Source organism: Periplaneta americana, chromosome 5, assembly GCF_040183065.1.
Source record: "Periplaneta americana isolate PAMFEO1 chromosome 5, P.americana_PAMFEO1_priV1, whole genome shotgun sequence".
Taxonomy (NCBI): domain Eukaryota; kingdom Metazoa; phylum Arthropoda; class Insecta; order Blattodea; family Blattidae; genus Periplaneta; species Periplaneta americana.
The window spans coordinates 178,923,547-178,944,810 of record NC_091121.1 but is presented as its reverse complement, the minus strand read 5'-3'; the positions used below and the strand labels follow the sequence as shown (position 1 = coordinate 178,944,810).

Sequence of the window (21,264 nt, the reverse complement as noted above, 5' to 3'; positions counted from 1 at the left end):
TCCTTCATTTCAAGTAGAAACATCAATAAATTTTGCAGCAATATACTGAAATAGATCACTATCTCACCCTTAATGGAAATGTGACATTGTTCGTTTTTCCCGTGTACCCTTCATTTGTGAGCATTGTTTTTAGTTTTCCATATACGAACGCTGGTCTTACTTTAATTCTGACCAAATGCTATGGTATAATAATAATAATAATAATAATAATAATAATAATAATAATAATAATAATAATGATTTATTTAACCTGGCAGAGTTAAGGCCATACGGCCTTCTCTAACACTCAACCAGGAGTAAAACTGTGTTACAAAAAACACTACAAATTTACAAAGTACACTACAATTTTACACACAAAACTGAATAAGATAATAATAATAAAATGTAAACAACAAGTAAGTAGAAATCAGACATAATATATAACATGCAGAAAGAAAGGAAAAAGCATAATAAAATGTGAACAGCAGGTCAAAATAAATGAGACATACAAAGTATAAAAAAATAAGACAATTATTGATAATAATAATAGTAGTAGTAGTAATAATAATAATAATAATAATAATAATAATAATAATAGTAATAAAATAGTGCAGTACAAAGCATACAATGAATACAATATTTTTAAGTACACGCAGTAAGGAAAATTATGATTATATAGCTCAACTTATCACATTACAGATATACCATTATCGGAAAATATGAAAACAAAAATATAAAATAAGTTAAATATCACTAGAACATAAAAAAAATGTGAATACGTGGAAACATGCAATACAACACTTGTCATAATAGTAAGTTAGTTTGGCAACTCGTCATAAGATAATTTTATAACTTGGATTTGAAAGATTTCAATGTTCGGCAGCCCTTGACTTAAGGCAGCAGAGAGTTCCAGTGATGAGAGGTAGCAACAGTGAAAGATGAGGAATACAGAGATGATGTGTGAAGTGGAATTTCTAGCGTGTTATCGTGTTGTGATCGAGTATTAATATTATGATAGCGATGATATGATATACGATATATGTTATGATATGACATGATACGATGCGATATATATGATATATCAATTATTATTATTGACATCATTATTATTATTATATGTGTCAAATTAAAAGAAAACATACCTTCATATAATATCTATAGCTATAATATTTAGCCACAGGAACAAAAAGAAAGCCATACCCTTACTGGTACTAAAAGTACTGTTAATAATTATATCATTGACAGTAGTATTCTCTTATGTCTTCATTAAATAGGTACCTTAAAGAAATTAGACTCACGGAACAATGGATTTCAAGAACTATCAATTCTTTGAAGATATTACATTACACAAAATTTCCCAGTGGTTGAATGGAACTTCTCAGCTCTAATTTTATTCATCCAGTGAATGCTTGGGTTGCAAGTTGTTATGATATATTACAAAGAATTGAACAGTAATTCAGGTTACTCCCTTGCAGGATTGGTCCTTCTATAAGCTGTAAAATATTGTTCTGCTTTGAGACTTGGTTAGTCGCTCTTCACGAATCTATGTGCTTGTGTATCCTCTACTCGTGCATTCAGACAGGTTCACTAATCTTCCTTCTTACAATAATATCCATCATTGTCTCTGTTTTGTTTTGTGTTGCAGCCTTATCTGGTCTAACGAACTCCACTGCAGGTATGTGTACGTGTCTTTCAATTCATAATAACTACAACCAAATAAAGCACTAAGGTGTTCTGGTGTAAAAGGCAAGATACAACGTTGTACCTATCATTGTGAATACCTGTAGCATCAGGTCTTAAAATTTTTTTGTTCACTGTTTTAAAATGATATTATGGAAAATGAATTGCTGCTTTTACCTCTTATGAAAAGAAACTGTTTTAATTTCCTTCACACACATCGAAGTTCCATAAATTAAAACGCAAAGTTAATTTATTTCAATTAATATTTGACAATACTGTGGCCGGGAGGAAAAAGGCCTTAAGTAAAAATGTTATACTTTTCAGGAGAGCAGTAGAAAGATTGAAATTGGTGTCAATTATAGAGTTTTTTTAATTAAGAGGTTTTTCCTGGATATTATTTGTTTATATTTCTTCTAAAATAGATAATGTTGTTCATTTAACAATTTTCTTGATTATTTCCAAAAATAGCCGCAATTAAGCCCTTTTAAGACTAGAACCGAAACTGAGTAGAAGAGACTATTTAAACATAAGATCTTTTTCATGTCTACATAAATGAAAAATGTAAATTATTAGGAATGCAAAATGGGTCTTAAACAATTATAGGACTGTTTACCCTGGTGCTTAAAGTTTTAAAAGGAAAGGGCATCAGTATGTGATAAAATGGCTAAAATACAAGTTAGACCTTTTTAATAGGGAAGCATGGAAAGTAAACATGTAATGGTTTGTAAGGAATAAAGTATTAAATATTCTTAAGTCCTTTATTCTGTGTGTGCTCGATTCAAAAAGTACTTAGGACATTTGGTAACGCTCTATAAATCCAGTCAGGAGTCTTATTTGACTTTAGCCGTTTTACCAGATTATAGAGAATTGTTTCCGCTTTCAGAATATATAAAAATCTCATTTTCACAAAAATTGACTTAAGACCTTTTTCCTCCCGGCCACAGAATTAATTTATTTCATCTTGTTTATTTTTAAAATTTGGTAAATTGCGTATGTTGATTTTATTAAGTACTCTTTTATAACATATTGAACACATTTAAAAGTGAAATTAAATATCTAGCTGCATTCTGCTGTTTCCATAAATCAAATTAACATCTTCGCCTTACCCTTGTTCCATTCTTTCTGCTCTCATTTCCTTCTTATTTCTCTCTTTCTATTCCTTCTTCCGTCCTGCTCCTCCAACAGCTCTTTCTCGTAGATACTCATAAAAATAGTGTACTTTATTTTAAAGCTTTATGTTGGATTATTTTATGAACTTTATGCCTTTATTATATTTGTTCAATTATAAAGAATAGTTCTGGACAAATGCACTTGTTTGATTTGAAAGCAATATTAAGTTTTTTTTTTTATTTTTATCTTACTTTCACAATGTGAAAGGACTTTCGTAATTATCCCAAGTCCATATGTTTGATATGTAGAGTTTTCAGTTGTGGATATTAACACTATGTGCTTATCAACGTGGTTGAACATGTATCTTGCCTTTTGCATCGAATGTGAAACCATTAACATCCAATTACCTAAACTTCCTTAGTACAGCAGCCTGATGTTCTTTCTAGGTGATATTACTTTTTAAGTTACTTAATCGATGTGCGTGAATTATTTTTAATTTCGATATCACCTTTGTTCAGTTCTGTTAATCCAGTGGTCTAGTTTATGTATTAATCTGCATTTAACAATTTATATATTAATACATTCTGAACAGTACTTTGTAATATTTTATATAGGCCTAATGATAATAGTTCTTACTTTATCTCGTTTACTCACTGTTAAAACAATATAGAAATACTACATTCCTTCATATTTTTGAGGCAACACTGTCCACCAGATTACAGACACTAGTATAGGCCTACATACTTCGTTAAAAATAAGTAGGCTACCGGTACCTGTGTTACGGAAATTATTATGAAAGTAATTTCTTTTAAAGTAAGATACCGGTACCGGTATTTATTAATATTAATGCTTTGTACACTGGTCACTATAATCCAATCTCGTCTTTACTTGGTATTGCATGTTCAAACTCGTCTAGGGATGATGAATTTTGGACATAAAATTCTAGGATCAGTTTGCCGTTGTAATTACTTTCACATAAATTTATCTACTGTATCATAGCATTAGAAATAAAATTATCTTAAATAATTGATTAAATGGCGAACTTACTCGTGTTAATTATGTAGCATGTGCGACACATGCTTACATAAATAACACGAGTAAGTTCGCCATTTAATCAATTATTTATATTCAAGATTCAAAATGGAAAATTATCTAGATCAAATCGCTATAATATTACTTAACCATTAAAAATTCACCTAAATTCTATATTAGTTTGCAGATAATGAAATGTAGTAGTAAAGTAAACATATGAATACAAATTTTATTCCTTTTCATATTTACAAACATCAGCAAAGGCAAAAGAACATATGTACATTAATTATAGGGTACCGGTATAGCAGTCTTAAAATTGAACAATACTAAATCATTCATCTTTCCCTATGATAAAGGCCTACTTCTCAGAAGAATTTATTTTCTTAAGGAACACTGGGACTGAGTTTTGAAACTTTTAAAGGTTTTTATTAATTTCTTTCAAATTCGGCGAGTTTGTTTTGTCTGTGCATCTAAGTAACAGTACCGAATTTCATCAAGTTTCAGTCATTAGTTCCTTAGATATTCATTTTCACGTATTTTAATGATAATAAATTATGTGTAAATTCAGAACATCCCTGACAGCTTCAGAATTATTTTGCTTTTAAAAATCTTATGTGAAGGACTTGCATTTCATGATAAAGAAAACTACGCATGAATTTTTAAATTTGACAATTGGTTCGTGAGAAAATTTTCTTACAAATTATAACTTTTGCTTGATAATGTTCTTTAATTTTTAAAAATTAAAAATTCCTATCATGAAAAGTTTTCAGTGAAGAGCTGATTCCATGCACAGCTTTGTGTATTGCAATATGCTGAGTATTCTTGCAAAGTTTTATGTAAATCGGAGCAAGTGGAAGCCACTAGAAACTTTATTATTGACCAAAAACGTAGTTTTGAGAAAACGCAATTTTTAGTGGGTGTGGCATTTTAAAAATGGTCGCCAGACCTTTAAAAGTATTAGGTGGGGGCTAAATATAGGACAGAATGTTAAACAAATGTATAAGGTAATATTCACAGATGGGAGCAAAGGTGAACTCGGTGTTGGAGCAGGAGTAGCTATATTCAAAGAAGGCAACCTGGAGGAAGCGCTAAAATACAGACTGAATGGCAAATGTTCCAACAATCAGGCTGAACAACTAGCCATATTAAAAGCTATTCAACATGTACAGACTCTGGAAAGTCAACAGCAAAAAATTTCAATATTTACAGACAGCAGGATAACATTAGACTCCCTTAGAAATCAAACATAGCATATGCATCTTATAGAAGAAATCAGAAGAGAAGTAAAGGAAGCGGAGAGGAAGAAGTGGAAAATAGAATTCAACTGGATTAAGGCCCACGCTGGACACAAGGGGAATGAATTAGCAGATCAACTTGCAGCACGCTCCGAGGATATTCCAGAGAGCTACAGCAAGACACCAAAAAGTGCAGTGAAAGGTGAAATACACACTCTCAGTTTAGTGAAGTGGCAAAACGAATGGGACAACACAGCAAAAGGACAAATCACAAAATCTTTCTTCCCAAATATAAACGATCGGTTAAAACTGAAACTTAACATAACCCCAAACTTCACAACTATAATAACAGGACACGGAAATATAAAATCTTATCTACATAAATATAAAATTATAGATAGCCCATTATGTCCATGCAACAATGACGAACAAACGATAGATCATTTGTTATACAATTGTAAATTACTTGAGAGAGAAAGAGACATTCTGAGAGCGGCAGTTCTAAAGACTGAAAACTGGCCAGTGAATAAAGACAAACTAGTGCACAAATACCAAAAGAACTTGATCAAATTTACTAACAATATACAGTTTGACAAATTACAATGAAAGAAACGTACAAAATTCATCCATCTATATTGCCTATAAAGAAACTTTTAGAACAATATAAAGTAATTATATGAACATAGTTTAAGTTAAACCAATGCATGTAGTATTACTCCACAGTAATGGAGCATGCAGACTGTAAAAAAAAATATATATATATATATATATATATATATATATATATATATATTATAAGGTAATTATTTATATAAAAAGAAGTTATTTTTACCATTTTGGCCAAAAATTCAGTCTAGTGTCCCTTAAGTAAAGGATGATTATGTTGTATCAAGCTATGAAATTCCACATAGTTCTTGTTAAAACTCTTTAACAATGAACATAGCCTTCACAGTTTCTACAGATAACCTATTGTTTTCGTTTATCCATAAGGAGTTCATGCAGGAAAATAGTCTTTCAATACTAGCATAGTTATTACCACATTTGCTAATGGTACTGTTCCCACAACATGACAGTATTGCCAATCGGTAAGACATTTTTATGAGTGAGAGCTATCGATTTCTTGGTAATTACATGTTTTAAGTTTGAGAATAAAAATTTTACACACAAGTCCACAAAATAGGAACAATTCTGTGTCCCAAAGAAGTTTATCGGGATGCCGAGACACAACCTCAAAATGAGGTACAATCCCGTGAAATATACGAAGATTCCTAATAATGGCATCAATCTTTCGAAATCATTATGACGAGCTGTGCAATGGTAGCTTGATAGCAGTGATAGCTTTGCGGTCTTGGGCTATAGTTTCTTTAGCTTCTGAAAGACTGCTCTTAATACTACAGTAGAACCTCTATTATCCGTGGTAATGAAGGGGGTGAACTGAACGGTTAATCGAAAAAATCGGATAATCCATATCATAAAATATTTTCGTAAATTAAGTCGATAGTAGTTGAACTTCTTTAATTTCCTCTGTGCTCTTGTGTTTAACACGATAGGTAGTGAATCAGTATTTCTCTCACTTAAGTCTGGTTGTCAACGACTGGTTTTTAAGGGGCAAGGAAATTCCTTGTAATGGATGCCAGTGGAAAGATAGGAATAGTACAAGTCTCGTGTTGTAGCTATACATACCTTATACATTTTATTGTTGATTTTTAGGTATGTTAATTCTCGCAGAATTGTAACATCGATCTCGTATTCTGATGTAAGATGAGCCACAGTTTTTCTTTCCCCAAACAACTCAATTATTTGCACTTTTTCGGTACTTAGCACAACACGTTTTGTTTTGGAACTCATGGAATATATTTTATATACAGTAGAAATTGTACAGTACGGACAGAAGTTGTACTCGAACAGTAGACCTTGCTGTGTAAATGTCAAGGCTTGTAATAACATTCTCGAGAAAAAAATACGTACTGGTACTAATATATCGTACAATAGTACTTCATATCTTTCTGTAGCAAAAAAAAAAAAAGGAGGGCGAGAAAGACGACAGTCTGATAATCCATCAATCGGTTAATAGGGTGATGGATAATCGGAGTTTTACTGTATATAAAATCCCCCAGCTGTGTCACGATGTTGTTGAAGTCGTCAAGTAGTTGCAGCAATAGACCAAGAACCGACATATCATGCCTTGTACTGTTAGAACATCAGGTTGCTGTTAAATATTTGTAACCAAGACTTTATCATGGTAAATGGTGATAACAGATGAGATCGTTGTTGCATTATATTTGCAAGAATAATCTCGTTATACAAGAATAAGCACAAGTTTTTCATTCCGAGATACCTATTTTCCAGTGCTCGGTTATCCCTAATTGATATTTTTTTAATTACAGAATGGTATCTGTTCTGTATTTCTGTGTAGTAAAATCAGCAATAAAATTTAAAATCATTCACCTAATTCTAATGTCAAACTCAAAATTATCACTGTTGCTTTGATAGCATTTATTCTCTGATATTATTATTTCAGTTTTAATTGCTTATTCATAACTTAAAAATTCGTAAGGCCTTCCATTCATTTGCAAATATTAATATTCTTACGTTGTATTTGCTAGAAATGTGAGTATACTATTGAGAATTTTCTACTTTTTATTTTACATTCCACAATGCAAATTCGGCATATTCTTTTGGATTTTGTAAAAATTTCTACTTGCGCATAGAGCTTGATTTTCTGTACAGATGAGTAGGTTCTGCTTTACATTTCTAAAATATTTTTTTATACCTATCGATTTTTTTAAATAAATTATTCCATAGAAAATAAGTTCTTGGATATAGTGTCCGTTTTTGTAATGAATTCATGTTTACATGAAAAATTAATTTTAATTTTCTTATTCAAAGACTGCAGCAATATGTTGATAAGTGTTAACTTTTTTTTTTATTAAATTACCCTTTTTTTTATTAAATTACCCTATTAAAGAAACTTCAATCTAAATGTAGATAAATTTTGTTAGATCTCTGATTATTCCATTATAAGTTTCAGATTTGTGTGACAGCCTGTTTGTTCAGAACAAATAAAACAAGTTCTAGTTTTTTATTTTTGTTATTTTTTTATCTTTTATATTTCTTCTTTACATATAATCCCAAATTTTCTTTCTGTTTAGGTTATCTTTGTAAGCTATGTACTGTAATATCGTGTAATGTAACTACTAATGATTGTGTAACAGATTAACATGTGTTAGCTTATGTAAAGAGTAATATTTCATATTTCATTTAACTGGGTCCAGATATTTATGTTTCTCCGTATCTTCTCCTCAACCCGAATTCTTTCGTTTTCTCTCTCTCTCTCTCTCTCACTCACTCTTCATCCTTCTTTCATTTCCTTTTTCTTCTCCTACACTCTTTACCGTCTCCTTCTTTCCATTCGACTTGAGGGAGAAAGCAATATTTTGGACTTTTTCATTGCTTGTGAAGTATAAAATCTGGCAAAGCTCGAAGGTTGACCCAACTTCTTCAGAAGATGAACAGACGTGTGAGAAACATACGATCTTCGTTGGGACTGTTACAAATGGCTAAGTTATCAGTCCAGTGAATTTGGTTATTTGTGACGATTTGAACAAGTGTGTGTGTGATTGTCACCCTTTTATTCACCTGAAGACATAGTGTCGGCAAAAGGTAGCTTATATGCTGTGCTGTAAGTAGTTAACGTATTATCTGTTCATACGCATATTAAAATTAGTATTTCATAAATATCTGGTCCCACGTGTCTACAGTTTTATGTACATATATGATTGCTGTAGTTTAAAGAAGCATTTTCTTTTTAATTAAAGAAATAATGTACCATTCAAAACACAAAATAGCCTAGTTAATTTTATGAAAGTGCTTCTTTAGTGACTAGAATCACACTTTCATGTAACAATGTTCTAATGACAAATATCTCTCTTTGTTTCTGTCTTCTGCTTTGTTGTGTTGGCAATACCTCCAGCTCTTCTTGGGAAGGCTGGTAACACAGGTGAGGGTTGAATGAAGCTCTCAAGTGAATTTTGTTTGCTAAATAGATGCTTGTTTGTAGCTGTAGAAATGTACTGCGCTTTTTATGTAGAACTAGTTTAGATAAACAGAATTGGAAGAATAAAAATGCAGTTTCCACATTAAAACTACTTATATTAGTGTTACTGGTAGTGATGGCGTGCGTTAATCCATGCATATACAGCTTTAAAAAAAATATGTCCTGGGTTTACGAGCTAAGACCTGTTTCGTTTGCGAAAAATCAACCAGTACTTCAATTTTTAAATGAAAAATGAAGTACATTTGATTTGTATTTGTTTTTTTAGTTTTTTTTTTTTTCCTTTCATTTTCTCATTACACAAAGTATAAAGAGAAAGTATTATGATTTTGCAATAAAATATATTTCGGGATTTTCACCATTATGAGCGTTCTCAACTGGTTTCCGATATTCTGTCTTGTCTTTCAATTCATCCTTTCGTGTACAGAAATGTCTCCTAAAGTAATGAACGAATTCTGTTTATATTCAGTATCTAAAAGTCATTTGAATCTGAAATGATAAACATGAAAAAATCATTTTCAGTGTAAACTAATAATAATAGGTCGTTACTTAAAGAATAGTGCAAAATGATTAGTTGAAATCAACTCTAACCTTTTGTTTAATAATTTCTTATGCAAGATGAAACATTGAGTTAAGTGGTACAGACCGTCTCCATTCAGCAGGTTTGTGCTGTATGCTTTAGCTAAATCACAGAAATATCCCTTCAACATGTAATTTAGAATTTAAAGAATTAAGTATTTCATCCAGCAACCTAAAAGCTGCGTTATCTGTCAATTTTTGTTTTCTAAATCCAAACTACTCTAATATTAATATATTGTTGGGTTCAGAAATAATGATATATAGTACAGTACCGGTAATCTATTTTAAGATGCATAACTTTTCAAACATGCTTACATAGCTGTGCTTTATCGAAAATTTCTTTGACAAAAAAATACTTCTATGAATTGCTTTCAGAATTAGCATATAGCTAGCCATTATGGAAGTAGAGCAGAAAATATAATTTATTTTTATATAAAACATATTGAACATTTTCTCAGATAAAGTGTTATGACTTAAAATGTCTACAAGAATCAGTTTAGAGAAGTAATGTAACTCTAGTCGTTACTAAATTAGAGTAGAAAAGGACTGTTTCTTTGCTTTAAAATGTTACTCTCCTATAGAAGTCGCAGAATTTCTTCTTAGCCACAGATACATTAAAAGTCAGAGAAGATTCCTCAACCGGAATTCATTGCTTTTGTAATAGGGGATTACCTCAGTTTCACAATCGGCTATAGGCTTAAACAGCACTTTTTATTGTATTTGGACGAATGTCGATAAAATATATAAAATACAATTCGTGTGCATTCAGAAAATGGAAGTTTTATCTTCTTATTTGGGTCACAGTAAATGATGAATTTCTACAATTTATCTAGTAAGCCAAAGAAAGTAATCTATTACCAGTAATAAAGATATCTGTGATACTAGTATTATGGTAAAAAAACTGGATTGTTTGAAAAGTGTAGAATTTACAGGCTGTAGTCAGAAAATATGTGTCTACATGACATTGATTTTTCAAGATTAGTTGTTACAAAAACCTTCAAGACATAATCCCACCTCTACAAGTTTTGATGCATCACCCAGTAGATGGGGACACTTGGGCTAATGGGTCAATTCAAGTGTCCCCTATCAGTACAAAAGAAAATAAATAATTTAATTTAATTTCCGGAGTATAGTTATATCGTAAGGAATTTATTAACACAGAAGGATCCAGAATATGAAAGTAACATAAATAATTATGATAAAACAGCTGAAAATAATATCTATCCATCTGATATTGAAATAGTGATATGTCTCAAAAACAGTAAGGTTAGGAGAAATTCCAGGAGAATTGATGAAATACTGTATGAATCAAATAAACTTTGGGAAAAATTAGTAGAGATATTTGAAAAAAGTATAAATGATGAAGACATACTTGTACATAGACTAAAAATGGGTTTATTTATAGAATATACCACGTTCCAAAATTATGGTACTGTAATATTTTCATATGTTTATTTTTAAGTGAATATTAATGATACAATAACTTTGTGATAAGTTTTTATTTGCACGTTATATAAACACCCAAGATTTATAGTTAATCTGACAGTTTCTGATATTGCAAACCACAAATATTATTTTGGAAACTAATATGCATCCGACTGAGAACTCCTTCAAACAGATAGTAGACCTTCAACCCAAATGATTGGACTATAATATCCAATTACTAACTTTTAAATACTGGTACTATATTTTTCCATTGTTGCTTGTTATGCAACCAGGAATAAGAAATGGACATGGACCATGTAACGACTTGTGAATCTCTTCGAGATTATGAAGATGATCTAACAAACTATTGGGAAGCAAGAAGAATAATAATTTTATTATTAAATTCTCAGTAGGTACAATAAAAAGTAATGCCTAAATTTATTATCACTTCAGTAAAGTTATGGTACTGTAAACTTCAGTCACATCTGCTCTGTTCTCTCAGTTTCATAATTGCCTTATTGCAACCGTAGTAGTAGTGGTAGTGGTAGTAGCAACACTGAAATAATGATAATAATAATAATAATAATAATAATAATAATGTCCCGTGCCGTGGCATCGCGGTCTAAGGCATCCCGCCTAGGACTCGCGTTAAGGAATGCGCTCTGGTTCGAATCCTCATGGGGGAAGAAATTTTTCTCATGAAATTTCGCCCAGTGTATGGGACCAGTGCCCACCCAGCATCGTGATGCACTTGGGGAGCTACAATAGGTAGCGAAATCTGGTTGTGAAAGCCAGCTATAACGGCTGGGGGGATCATCGTGCCAACCACATGATACCTCCATCCTGGTTGGATGATCGTCCACCTCTGCTTCGGCATGTGGGCGTGAAGCCAGCAGCTGGCTGGTCGGTCTAGGCCCTTCACGGGCTGTAGCGCCACGGATTATTATTATTATTATTATTATTATTTATTAATAATAATAATAATAACAATAATAATAATAATAATAATAATACTGTCAGTGTTTTAGGAAATCTTAAAATCATTCTGAAGACTCCAAGTTTACGAAATATATCATACTACATGAAAATACTAGCCTAGAACTTCACTACATTACTGCGTACAAATCTTTCTGATATTCTCTCTTTTAATTCGAAAATATATTACAGTGTATTACATAGGAACTGCATTTTTAGATATAAGGTTGGTAATCCTATCTTTGAAAACTAAAGCAAAGAAGTTTGGTTTCTGCCTTGCACTTTGGATTATAAAAGCTGTTTGTTGGCATGTGTTGGATTGAACTAGTGCTGTGCACACAGTAATGCTCATAGACTTGCTTGGTAATTAATTTAAGGTATTGATGCTTCGCTTATCTGAAGGTACGTATTATAAATCATATGGAATTCGTGTTGTTTGAAGATCAGATAACTTCTTTTCACAATGTCTTTACATTTTAGTAATATATCTCTTCTCCTCGCCAGATTATATATAAAAGAAAATGAAAAGTGATTTCTTTTGTTTTGTTTTTTTTTTTATTTTTTATAAGAATATGTGATGAACATTTGTTTAAAAAAAGTTGTTGAATTAGATGTACAGGCACAAGAAGGGCTTTCGTCTTTGGCCAGTTGATAAAATTGCGCAGTTGCATAATGGGCTTACGTAAACTGAAGCTTGGCGCACATGTTCTAGGTTTTCGATATGTTGGAAAATGTCTAATGATCTATTCGACAGTTGCGTACATACCGTTTTCAGTCGTTACAGCCATGACGAATAAAATATCACACTGTTAGATCTTAATTTTCAATAATCAGTACCGATACTGGTGTAGATGATTTTGAATGCGCAAACATTGAAGGTCACAGGTCAAAAACGACTGTCTTTGCTGCACTTCGTGCAAATTTCATTTACTTTTTAATTTAATGTGTAACACTTTCATTAAGCTGCCAATGCTTATCTACTACAATAGTCATTTACATGAGTAAGATTTTTACATGAACGTTTTGGATACTATTTTTGTATCATCTTCAGATGCATTACAATTATCAATTAGCTATTAAGCTTGTAAATGATTGAAAACCTAGCCATTGGTGTTCTGTGAACTTCCTTTTTGTGATTGAGTGTGTAAAACATTTATGGATGTCGCTTGTGCTTATGTGTGTACTAGTAATTAGTGCTAATAGTAATACTAAGCTTACTTAATATCAATCAATTTCTAAAATGCAATATAAAACTTATAATTAAACAACAATATAAAATATAAAAACTTTTATAAAAGAACACTTGTTTGGTCGCTTTTGTTGTTCTGTCATTTGAGTTCTATAGAACAAGTGTTCTTTTATAAAAGTTTTTATATTGGTGTTATACTATAAATTTTATATTGCATTTTAGAAATTGATTGATATTAAGTAAGCTTAGTATTACTATTAGCACTAATTACTAGTACACACACAAGCACAAGCGACATCCATAAATGTTTTACACACTCAATCACAAAAAGGAAGTTCACAGAACACCAATGGCTAGGTTTTCAATCATTTACAAGCTTAATAGCTAATTGATAATTGTAATGCATCTGAAGATGATACAAAAATAGTATCGAAAACGTTCATGTAAAAATCTTACTCATGTAAATGACTATTATAGTAGATAAGCATTGGCGGCTTAATAAAAGTGTTACACATTAAATTATAGCAGCTTATCGGTAACAAAACAAAAATGAAATTCATTTACTTTTATTTGCGAAAATGGTACCTATTTTAGAGTCACTACTTTTTAATTTATATTGGTTACCTGTACCAATATTTATAGATCATTTGCAAGTGATCATTTGTAATGAAAACTTAACTTGTAGTTAGTAGTCCTACCCTGAATTTGAGGTTTGCAAAACAGTTAACGTAGCAATATTACATTACACAAAATATAATTGTTAATTCACTTGTTCATTTAATTCTTTGCCATGGATTGGGGACTAAAGCCATTAGTTGCCATTAAATTTCATCTCACTTCTTACATAGTATAGAGTGTAATTAGCTTCATTTCATTTATTTTGACAGGCAGCCTTATCGTGAAATGGGGTATTTTTGTTATTCAGAAGTCTTTAATCGATGATGTTTTTTATTCTTATACCAAAATTGCCCATGTATTTGGGTTTCAGCTGTTGTTCCGCTGCATACATACTTGCATCATCGATTATGACAAGTTGTAACTTTATAAACATATTCATAACTGTCCACACCTGTGGAGTAACGGTCATCGCGTCTGGCCGCGAAACCAGGTGGCCCGGGTTCGAATCCCGATTGGGGCAAGTTACCTGGTTGAGGTCTTTTCCGGGGTTTTCCCTCAACCCAATACAAGCAAATGCTGGGTAATTTTCGGTGCTGGACCCCGGACTCATTTCACCGGGATTATCACCTTCATTTCATTCAGACGCTAAATAACCTAGATGTTGATATAGCGTCGTAAAATAACCCAATATTCATAACTTGTCAGGAGTTTTACTGTTTTTCTTTTCCTTTTTGGCCTCGAATTTATGACAACATGGGTGCAGTGTTAAGAAATTAATTCCAGTATGGTGAAATTACCGGTACATACTGGCAACATTTGATTGAATAATGTCTCAGATATTTATGACGACTTCCAAAGAGATATACTAGACATAGGTCTTAATAATATGTTCTAGAGAAAATGAGAAAATTGCTATGAAACAAGTTTTCTTCGTGAAATTCATTGCATCCAGCAAATCTCATTTAACAGTTTTTTTTTTGCCATTTCACTGATGTTGAATGTTTGCAGGTCAAAAGGATTGTTCAGTGAAGCAGAAATTATTTTTTTTTATTTACCGTACTTTCCTCTTTAATTGTGCTTTTGTGATGAAGCTCGAGAAGTTACAGGTAATTTCAGTGTTCTTAATTTTATTGGTACATTGAGAGCTTATTGCAGGTTTTGCTGATTGCTTCTATGTATTTATTTGTAATGTTTGCAGCTTGCTTTGACAGTATTTGCAATAATATAGGCTATATTATATACATGTATGTATGTATGTTTGTATGTATGTATATATGACATTTGTGAGTTCTTGTTAATGAAGTGGAATATTTTCATTCATATGTAGTAATTCGCCATATATCAGGATTTAATTTAGCAATACTTGTATGGAATTTTTGGCTTATATGTAACTAGACAACGTCCAAGTCTCTAAAAAGGATTGAATATTTCAGACTGGTAAAATTATGGTAGAGTTCATCATAAAAATTTTAAGAAATAAATATAAAGAGTTCTTACAACCAGTTACATTTTCTATGCTAACTAATCTTTGTACTGAACTTTTTATTTTCTACGATTCATATTTTGTTAGTATATTACATTACAGTATTAAATAGAAAAAAAATTAACTTATTTTGAAGTAAAGAGAGTTATGTTATTTGTAGATGAGTAGATACCGATTATATATATCCATGTTTCAAGTTTGCATGATTTCTATTTTCAGCAAAATGTTTTATTATGATATCAGAATTCAGATAACTCAGTAACTACCGGTATGGAGTGTGTTACAAGGAATGACTATGTCTGTGCAGGGTCACTAGCAGGCCAGACTTCTGGGGGCAGCTCACTGAGCCCCGTGACTAGCATGGCTCTGGGTGGGCTCACAGGTTCCCCACTCAACACCATGGCTTCCATCAACGGGCTGGGGTCCACGGGTCTCACGCACAACGGCACTGGACTCGATGCACTCACATCAGCTTACTCTGGCATCCAGCAGTATACAGGTACATCTCTCTGACGTAGAAGACGTGTTTTTCAGCATCTCTCCATCTCTCTGACGTCGAAGACGTGTTTTTCAGCATCTCTCTGACGTAGAAGACGTGTTTTTTCAGCATCTCTCCATCTCTCTGACGTAGAAGACGTGTTTTTCAGCATCCCTCTTACGTAGAAGACGTTTTTTCAGCATCTCTCCATCTCTCTGACGTAGAAGACGTGATTTTCCTCATCTCTCCATCTCTCTGACGTAGAAGACGTGTTTTTCAGCATCTCTCCATCTCTGACGTAGAAGACGTGTTTTTCAGCATCTCTCCGACGTAAAAGACGTGTTTTTTTCAGCATCTCTCCATCTCTCTGACGTAGAAGACGTGTTTTCAGCATCTCTCCATCTCTCTGACGTAGAAGACGTGTTTTTCAGCATCTCTCTGACGTAGAAGACGTGTTTTTTCAGCATCTCTCCATCTCTCTGACGTAGAAGACGTGTTTTTCAGCATCTCTCTTACGTAGAAGACGTGTTTTTTCAGCATCTCTCCATCTCTCTGACGTAGAAGACGTGATTTTCCTCATCTCTCCATCTCTCTGACGTAGAAGACGTGTTTTTCAACATCTCTCCATCTCTCTGACGTAGAAGACGTGTTTTTCCGCATCTCTCCATCTCTGTGACGTAGAAGACGTGTTTTTCAGCATCTCTCCATTTCTCTGACGTAGAAGACGTGTTTTTCCTCATCTCTCCTTCTCTCTGACGTAGAAGACGTGTTTTTCAGCATCTCTCTGACGTAGAAGACGTGTTTTTCCGCATCTCAGTATAACGTGACAGGTCATGAAATTCGGTGTGACAAAAACCATACAAATTTAAAATCACTAATACACAATAACTAAACAACGTACAACAGTGAAACTAGTTTCGATCGTTAGAGTTAGGATTAAAGTATTAAAGTTTAGTGCATGGTGGAGGAATGACCTCAAGCATTTTGGTGGAGGCCGGTTATAAATAGCACTCTGGCCAACAGTTTAAGATAACAGCCAGTATCGTGTGCATCTCCGATGGGCGGGCAAAAGGGCTTAAGTCATTTTTCTGATATAAGATTTCCGTCATTAAATCTCTTTCCTAAAAGAGATCCTGGTCCTGCACCGTGGCGTCGTGGTCTAAGGCATCCTGCCTAGGACTCGCATTACAGATGCATGCTCGTTCGAGTCCTCATGGGGGAAGAAATTTTCTCATGAAATTTCGGCCAGTGTATGGGACTGGTGCCCACCCAGCATCGTGGTGCACTTGGGGAGCTACGATAGGTAGCGAAATCCAGTTGCGAAAGCCAGCTATAACGGCTGGGGGGATCATTGTGCTAACCACACGATACCTCTATTCTGGTTGGATGATCGTCCACCTCTGCTTCGGCATGTGGGCGTGAGGCCAGCAGTCGGCTGGTCGGTCTGGGCCCTTCATGGGCTGTAGCGCCACGGATTATTACTAAAAGAGATGCTGAAACTAGCAACGTCAAAACGTAAAGAAAATCGTGAAATAGTCAAAACCTGTTGTTTTTCGGATTTACAACAGTTGTTTAAATCTTAGAAAATTCCTCCTGAAAATTTTACATAGACTGACTTAAGCCCCTTTTCCCACTCATCAGAGAATTAAAGTTTTTGCGTCTCATCTATGATAGCTTTTTCATAATTGTGTTTTATTTTACGTCATATACAAACGATAGAATAAGTCTATTAAAACAAGTTTTCTTTTCTCAGTTTTGTAGAAAAATATTTCTCAGAAGTAGGAAATTATATACTGAATTATCGTTTGCATAAAACAAGGAAATAGTACTCTGGTCAGTCAATATAGGAGAAAGTCAATGTTCACATACTTAGATATAACATGTGAGCAAGTCCACTGCAATCGGCAAGCAGTAGAGCTTCAAAGTCGAGTAATATTATGGACAGGAAAACATCGATCATATGGGGATGGGTATTTAAGAATTGTTAATCCATTTTAAAAAGTGAATCTGATACAACGTTAATACAAATTAATTTTATTTCTATTTATATTTATTTATATATATATATATATATATAAGGCGGTCGGGTAGCTCAGTTGGTAGAGCAGCTGGCTACGGACTGAAAGGTCCGGGGTTCGATCCCAGGTGGTGACAGGATTTTTTCTCGTTGCCAAACTTTCAGAACGGCCCCAAGGTTCACTCAGCCTTCTATAAAAATTGAGTACCGGGTCTTTCCCGGGGGTAAAAGGCGGTCAGAGCGTGGTGCCGACCACACCACCTCATTCTAGTGCCGAGGTCATGGAAAGCATGGGGCTCTACCTCCATGCCCCCCAAGTGCCTTCATGGCATGTTACGGGGATACCTTTACCTTTTTTTTACCTTTTATATATATATATATATAAAGTACAATAATAAATAAATAAATAGATAAGTATATACATAAATAAATAGATACATAAATAAAGAAATAAGTAAGCATATAAATAAATTAATTAATTAATATCCAAATACAATAATGCATAAGTTAGTAAATAAGTGAGTGAGTGAATGAATATATATAAGTAAATGAATGAATGAATAAATAAATAAATAAATATTACCTTAAACTCTCCAGCAATAACCATAATTATTCCATTCTCATTATCTGAAAAATGTAACAAACCTCCTACATCTATATTAAGTATTAAATTATATAATTCTGATTGCTGTCTTATACAGTATAAATGTCCGATTTTATTAAAGAGTCCTCTGAAGTTAAGTATTTAGGCATAATTTTCGATAATCATTTAAAATGGAACCAACACATTAATTACCTTTGTAATAAATTACGTAAAATAGTATATTATTTTGTTTTATTGAGGAATTACTTGTCAATAAGTTTATTACGCACAATATATTTAACTTTATTTCAATCGATAATCATGTATGGAATTATAGGATGGGGTAGCTCATTTAAATCCAATTTTAATCCACTTTATTTATTACAGAAGAAAATAATTAAAATATGTCTTTATAAACCTTTTGATTTTCCATCTCAAAATTTGTTTCTAGACTTTAATGTGCTTAATGTAAGACAAATTTATTATATTGTATTAATAAAATTCATACATAAAACGAAATAATTTTTAATTATATTCTCATAGTTATGAAACAAAAGGTATGAATTCTTTAAGACTGATTGAACCAAAATGCAACACTGTTACAGTATTTAATCATAGTAGTAATTTAGGCCCATGAATATATAACAAATTTATATTTAAATATCCTAATCTTATGCAAATCTAGTCTTTCAGATGAAGCTCCCTGTAAAGCAGGTTTGGATAATTTCAAGGGAAAAATTCTTCCGGGGCCGGGTACAAACCTACTACAAACCTACTACAAACCTGCTTTACAGGGAGCTTCACCTGAAAGACTAGATTTGCATAATATATACGTTACTGTGTACGTTAACAGAAAACCACAATTCCAAGTCACACAGAGATTGTGTGCACTCGTTGCGGGTCTCTGGCGTTTCGTCAGCCCACGCGAGTTATGTGGATATAAAGGGAAAAGTTGAGATGGTGTCAGTGGAGTTCCCGGGTAGCTCAGTGGTAGAGCGCTGGTACATTCAACCAGAGGTCCCGGGATCGATACCCGGCCCCGGAACAATTTTTCCCTTGAAATTATCCTAATCTTGTCAATTCTAATAGTTCTAGTATTAAATTTAAAAAGTTATGTATGGATTTTATAAAAATTGAAAAATTGTATATTTAAATTTATATACTATAATTGCACAGTAGACATAAAACAAATTGTATCGTATACTTATTAATTTCACTTCAGGAATCCGCCCCTGAGCACGAGTTCTACTCTTTCAGGGGCGAGATAAAGTTTTTCTGTATATATTATATGTTATGTTACAATTATTAGCAAAATAATAAATAAATAAATAAATAAAATATCATTAATATTTGCAGGGGTTAGTTTCTAGGCGTAGAATAATATTCACTTTGTCAGAAATACTTAGGTGTAAACGCGTTTGTCACATGATGCCTTACCGGTATCCGGGGGCTTGTATTCTCGTCCCAACAGACCACGTTGTACTGTTTTCTGCTTTCTTTAGACTTAAACACATTGGCGTAGCAGTGTACATAGTGATATTTGTCTTCTAGTGGCTACAAGACTGTGTGGGACATTAAGTGAAGAAAAAAAAAAAAACACTAAAAAGTTACTAACCTCTTTCCCAAGTATTATAGTCCGGGTCAGCTTACTTCATACCCTAAGGGTGAAACCTAACCATTTTTCCCCCATTACTACAAATGCTAGTGGTTTGTGGTGATTTTATAGTTTATAGGTTGAATTTTCTTTTGCCAACTTCGTTTCGAATTTCGATACTGACAAATACTACAAATGGTAGTGATTTTGTAACTGGTATGTTGGCAGCTGAGACAAGTATCGACAATATTTGTCGGTACTGGAGTTCCATGAAAATGAAATTGTACTAGATTTCTGAGCCTGTTACTGAAAGCTAGTGAAATTTGAACATACTAATAATTAATTAATATCAGGGTAATTTCATAGAAGACGGGCACTTGGTTGAATGTAGTAAGTATTACCAACGTCTTTATTTCAGAGTTAAATGTTAGTGATCTTTTAGTGACTTTTACATGTTAGTTCTAGGTTTTTGTACTAGGTGTCGCCGTGATTTTCTTTTAATTTTATTGGTTATAGTTGTCATTTGTTCTAGGATTTTCGTGAATTTTGAATGGATAATGACGTTATCAGTTGTTCTTGGTTGTTTGACGTGAGTGGTGTTATGTTGTGTCTGATGGCTAAAGCTATTGAAAGTTTCTCATTTTATGATTTTTGTTATTTTCTTTCGATTTGATTGGTTATAGTTATCATTTATTCTAGAATTTTCATTAATTTTTCATGGATAATGACGTTGTCCTGTTGTTCTTGGTTGTTTGACGTGAGTGGTGTTACATTGTAGATTTGTCTGCATTTGTCGAATGCGCATCATCATGCTTACGAAAAGCCACTTTTCAGTGCCAATAATTTATTTTGTGTGCACAAGGTTGGAATTTTGAAGTAAGAGGGAAAGGAAGGAAACCGTGTTCTGAAATTTATTAAATTTTGTGTCTATTTTGGTTTAGTTCTTTCGCTGGTGAAGAAGGATTGTGTTGAATGTTGAGAAGAAAACTGTTTTTCTGTGGTTTAAAGGAATTATTTACTGAATTTTCTGTAGAAGTTAAGATGTAATAAGTGTTCGAAAAGATTTCATTTAGTGTAAACACGTGGTTTATTTATGCAAAGTTGACTGTACGACAAAGTGTTGGTTTAGTTCTTTGTTGCCTGCATGGTTTAAGTTTAGATTGCCTTAAAGCCTGTGTCATTTATACTGGAAGTGAAGAGGTTGTAGTTGAAGACGTCGATGAGAATTGAATT

The 21,264-nt window shown here is 32.9% G+C and overlaps 1 protein-coding gene and 1 non-coding gene across 14 annotated transcripts in view; both read left to right on the top strand.

Annotated features, from left to right (window-relative positions):
• The window catches only part of LOC138700306 (CUGBP Elav-like family member 2), a 1,672,689-nt gene that overhangs the window by 1,614,463 nt on the left and 36,962 nt on the right, over positions 1-21,264 (top strand). For 5 of the 13 annotated variants that reach the window (XM_069826845.1, XM_069826839.1, XM_069826842.1 and 2 more), the window contains 3 exons: positions 1,625-1,660; positions 9,010-9,036; positions 15,667-15,858. In XM_069826845.1, coding sequence (XP_069682946.1) covers positions 1,625-1,660; positions 9,010-9,036; positions 15,667-15,858 — 255 coding nt within the window. The remainder of the gene's footprint in view (positions 1-1,624; positions 1,661-9,009; positions 9,037-15,666; positions 15,859-21,264) is intronic. The other 8 variants (XM_069826844.1, XM_069826840.1, XM_069826848.1 and 5 more) reach the window with 4 other exon arrangements.
• TRNAN-AUU (transfer RNA asparagine (anticodon AUU)) lies at positions 19,411-19,482 on the top strand. Its single transcript has one exon. It is a non-coding gene; the product is annotated as a tRNA-Asn (tRNA).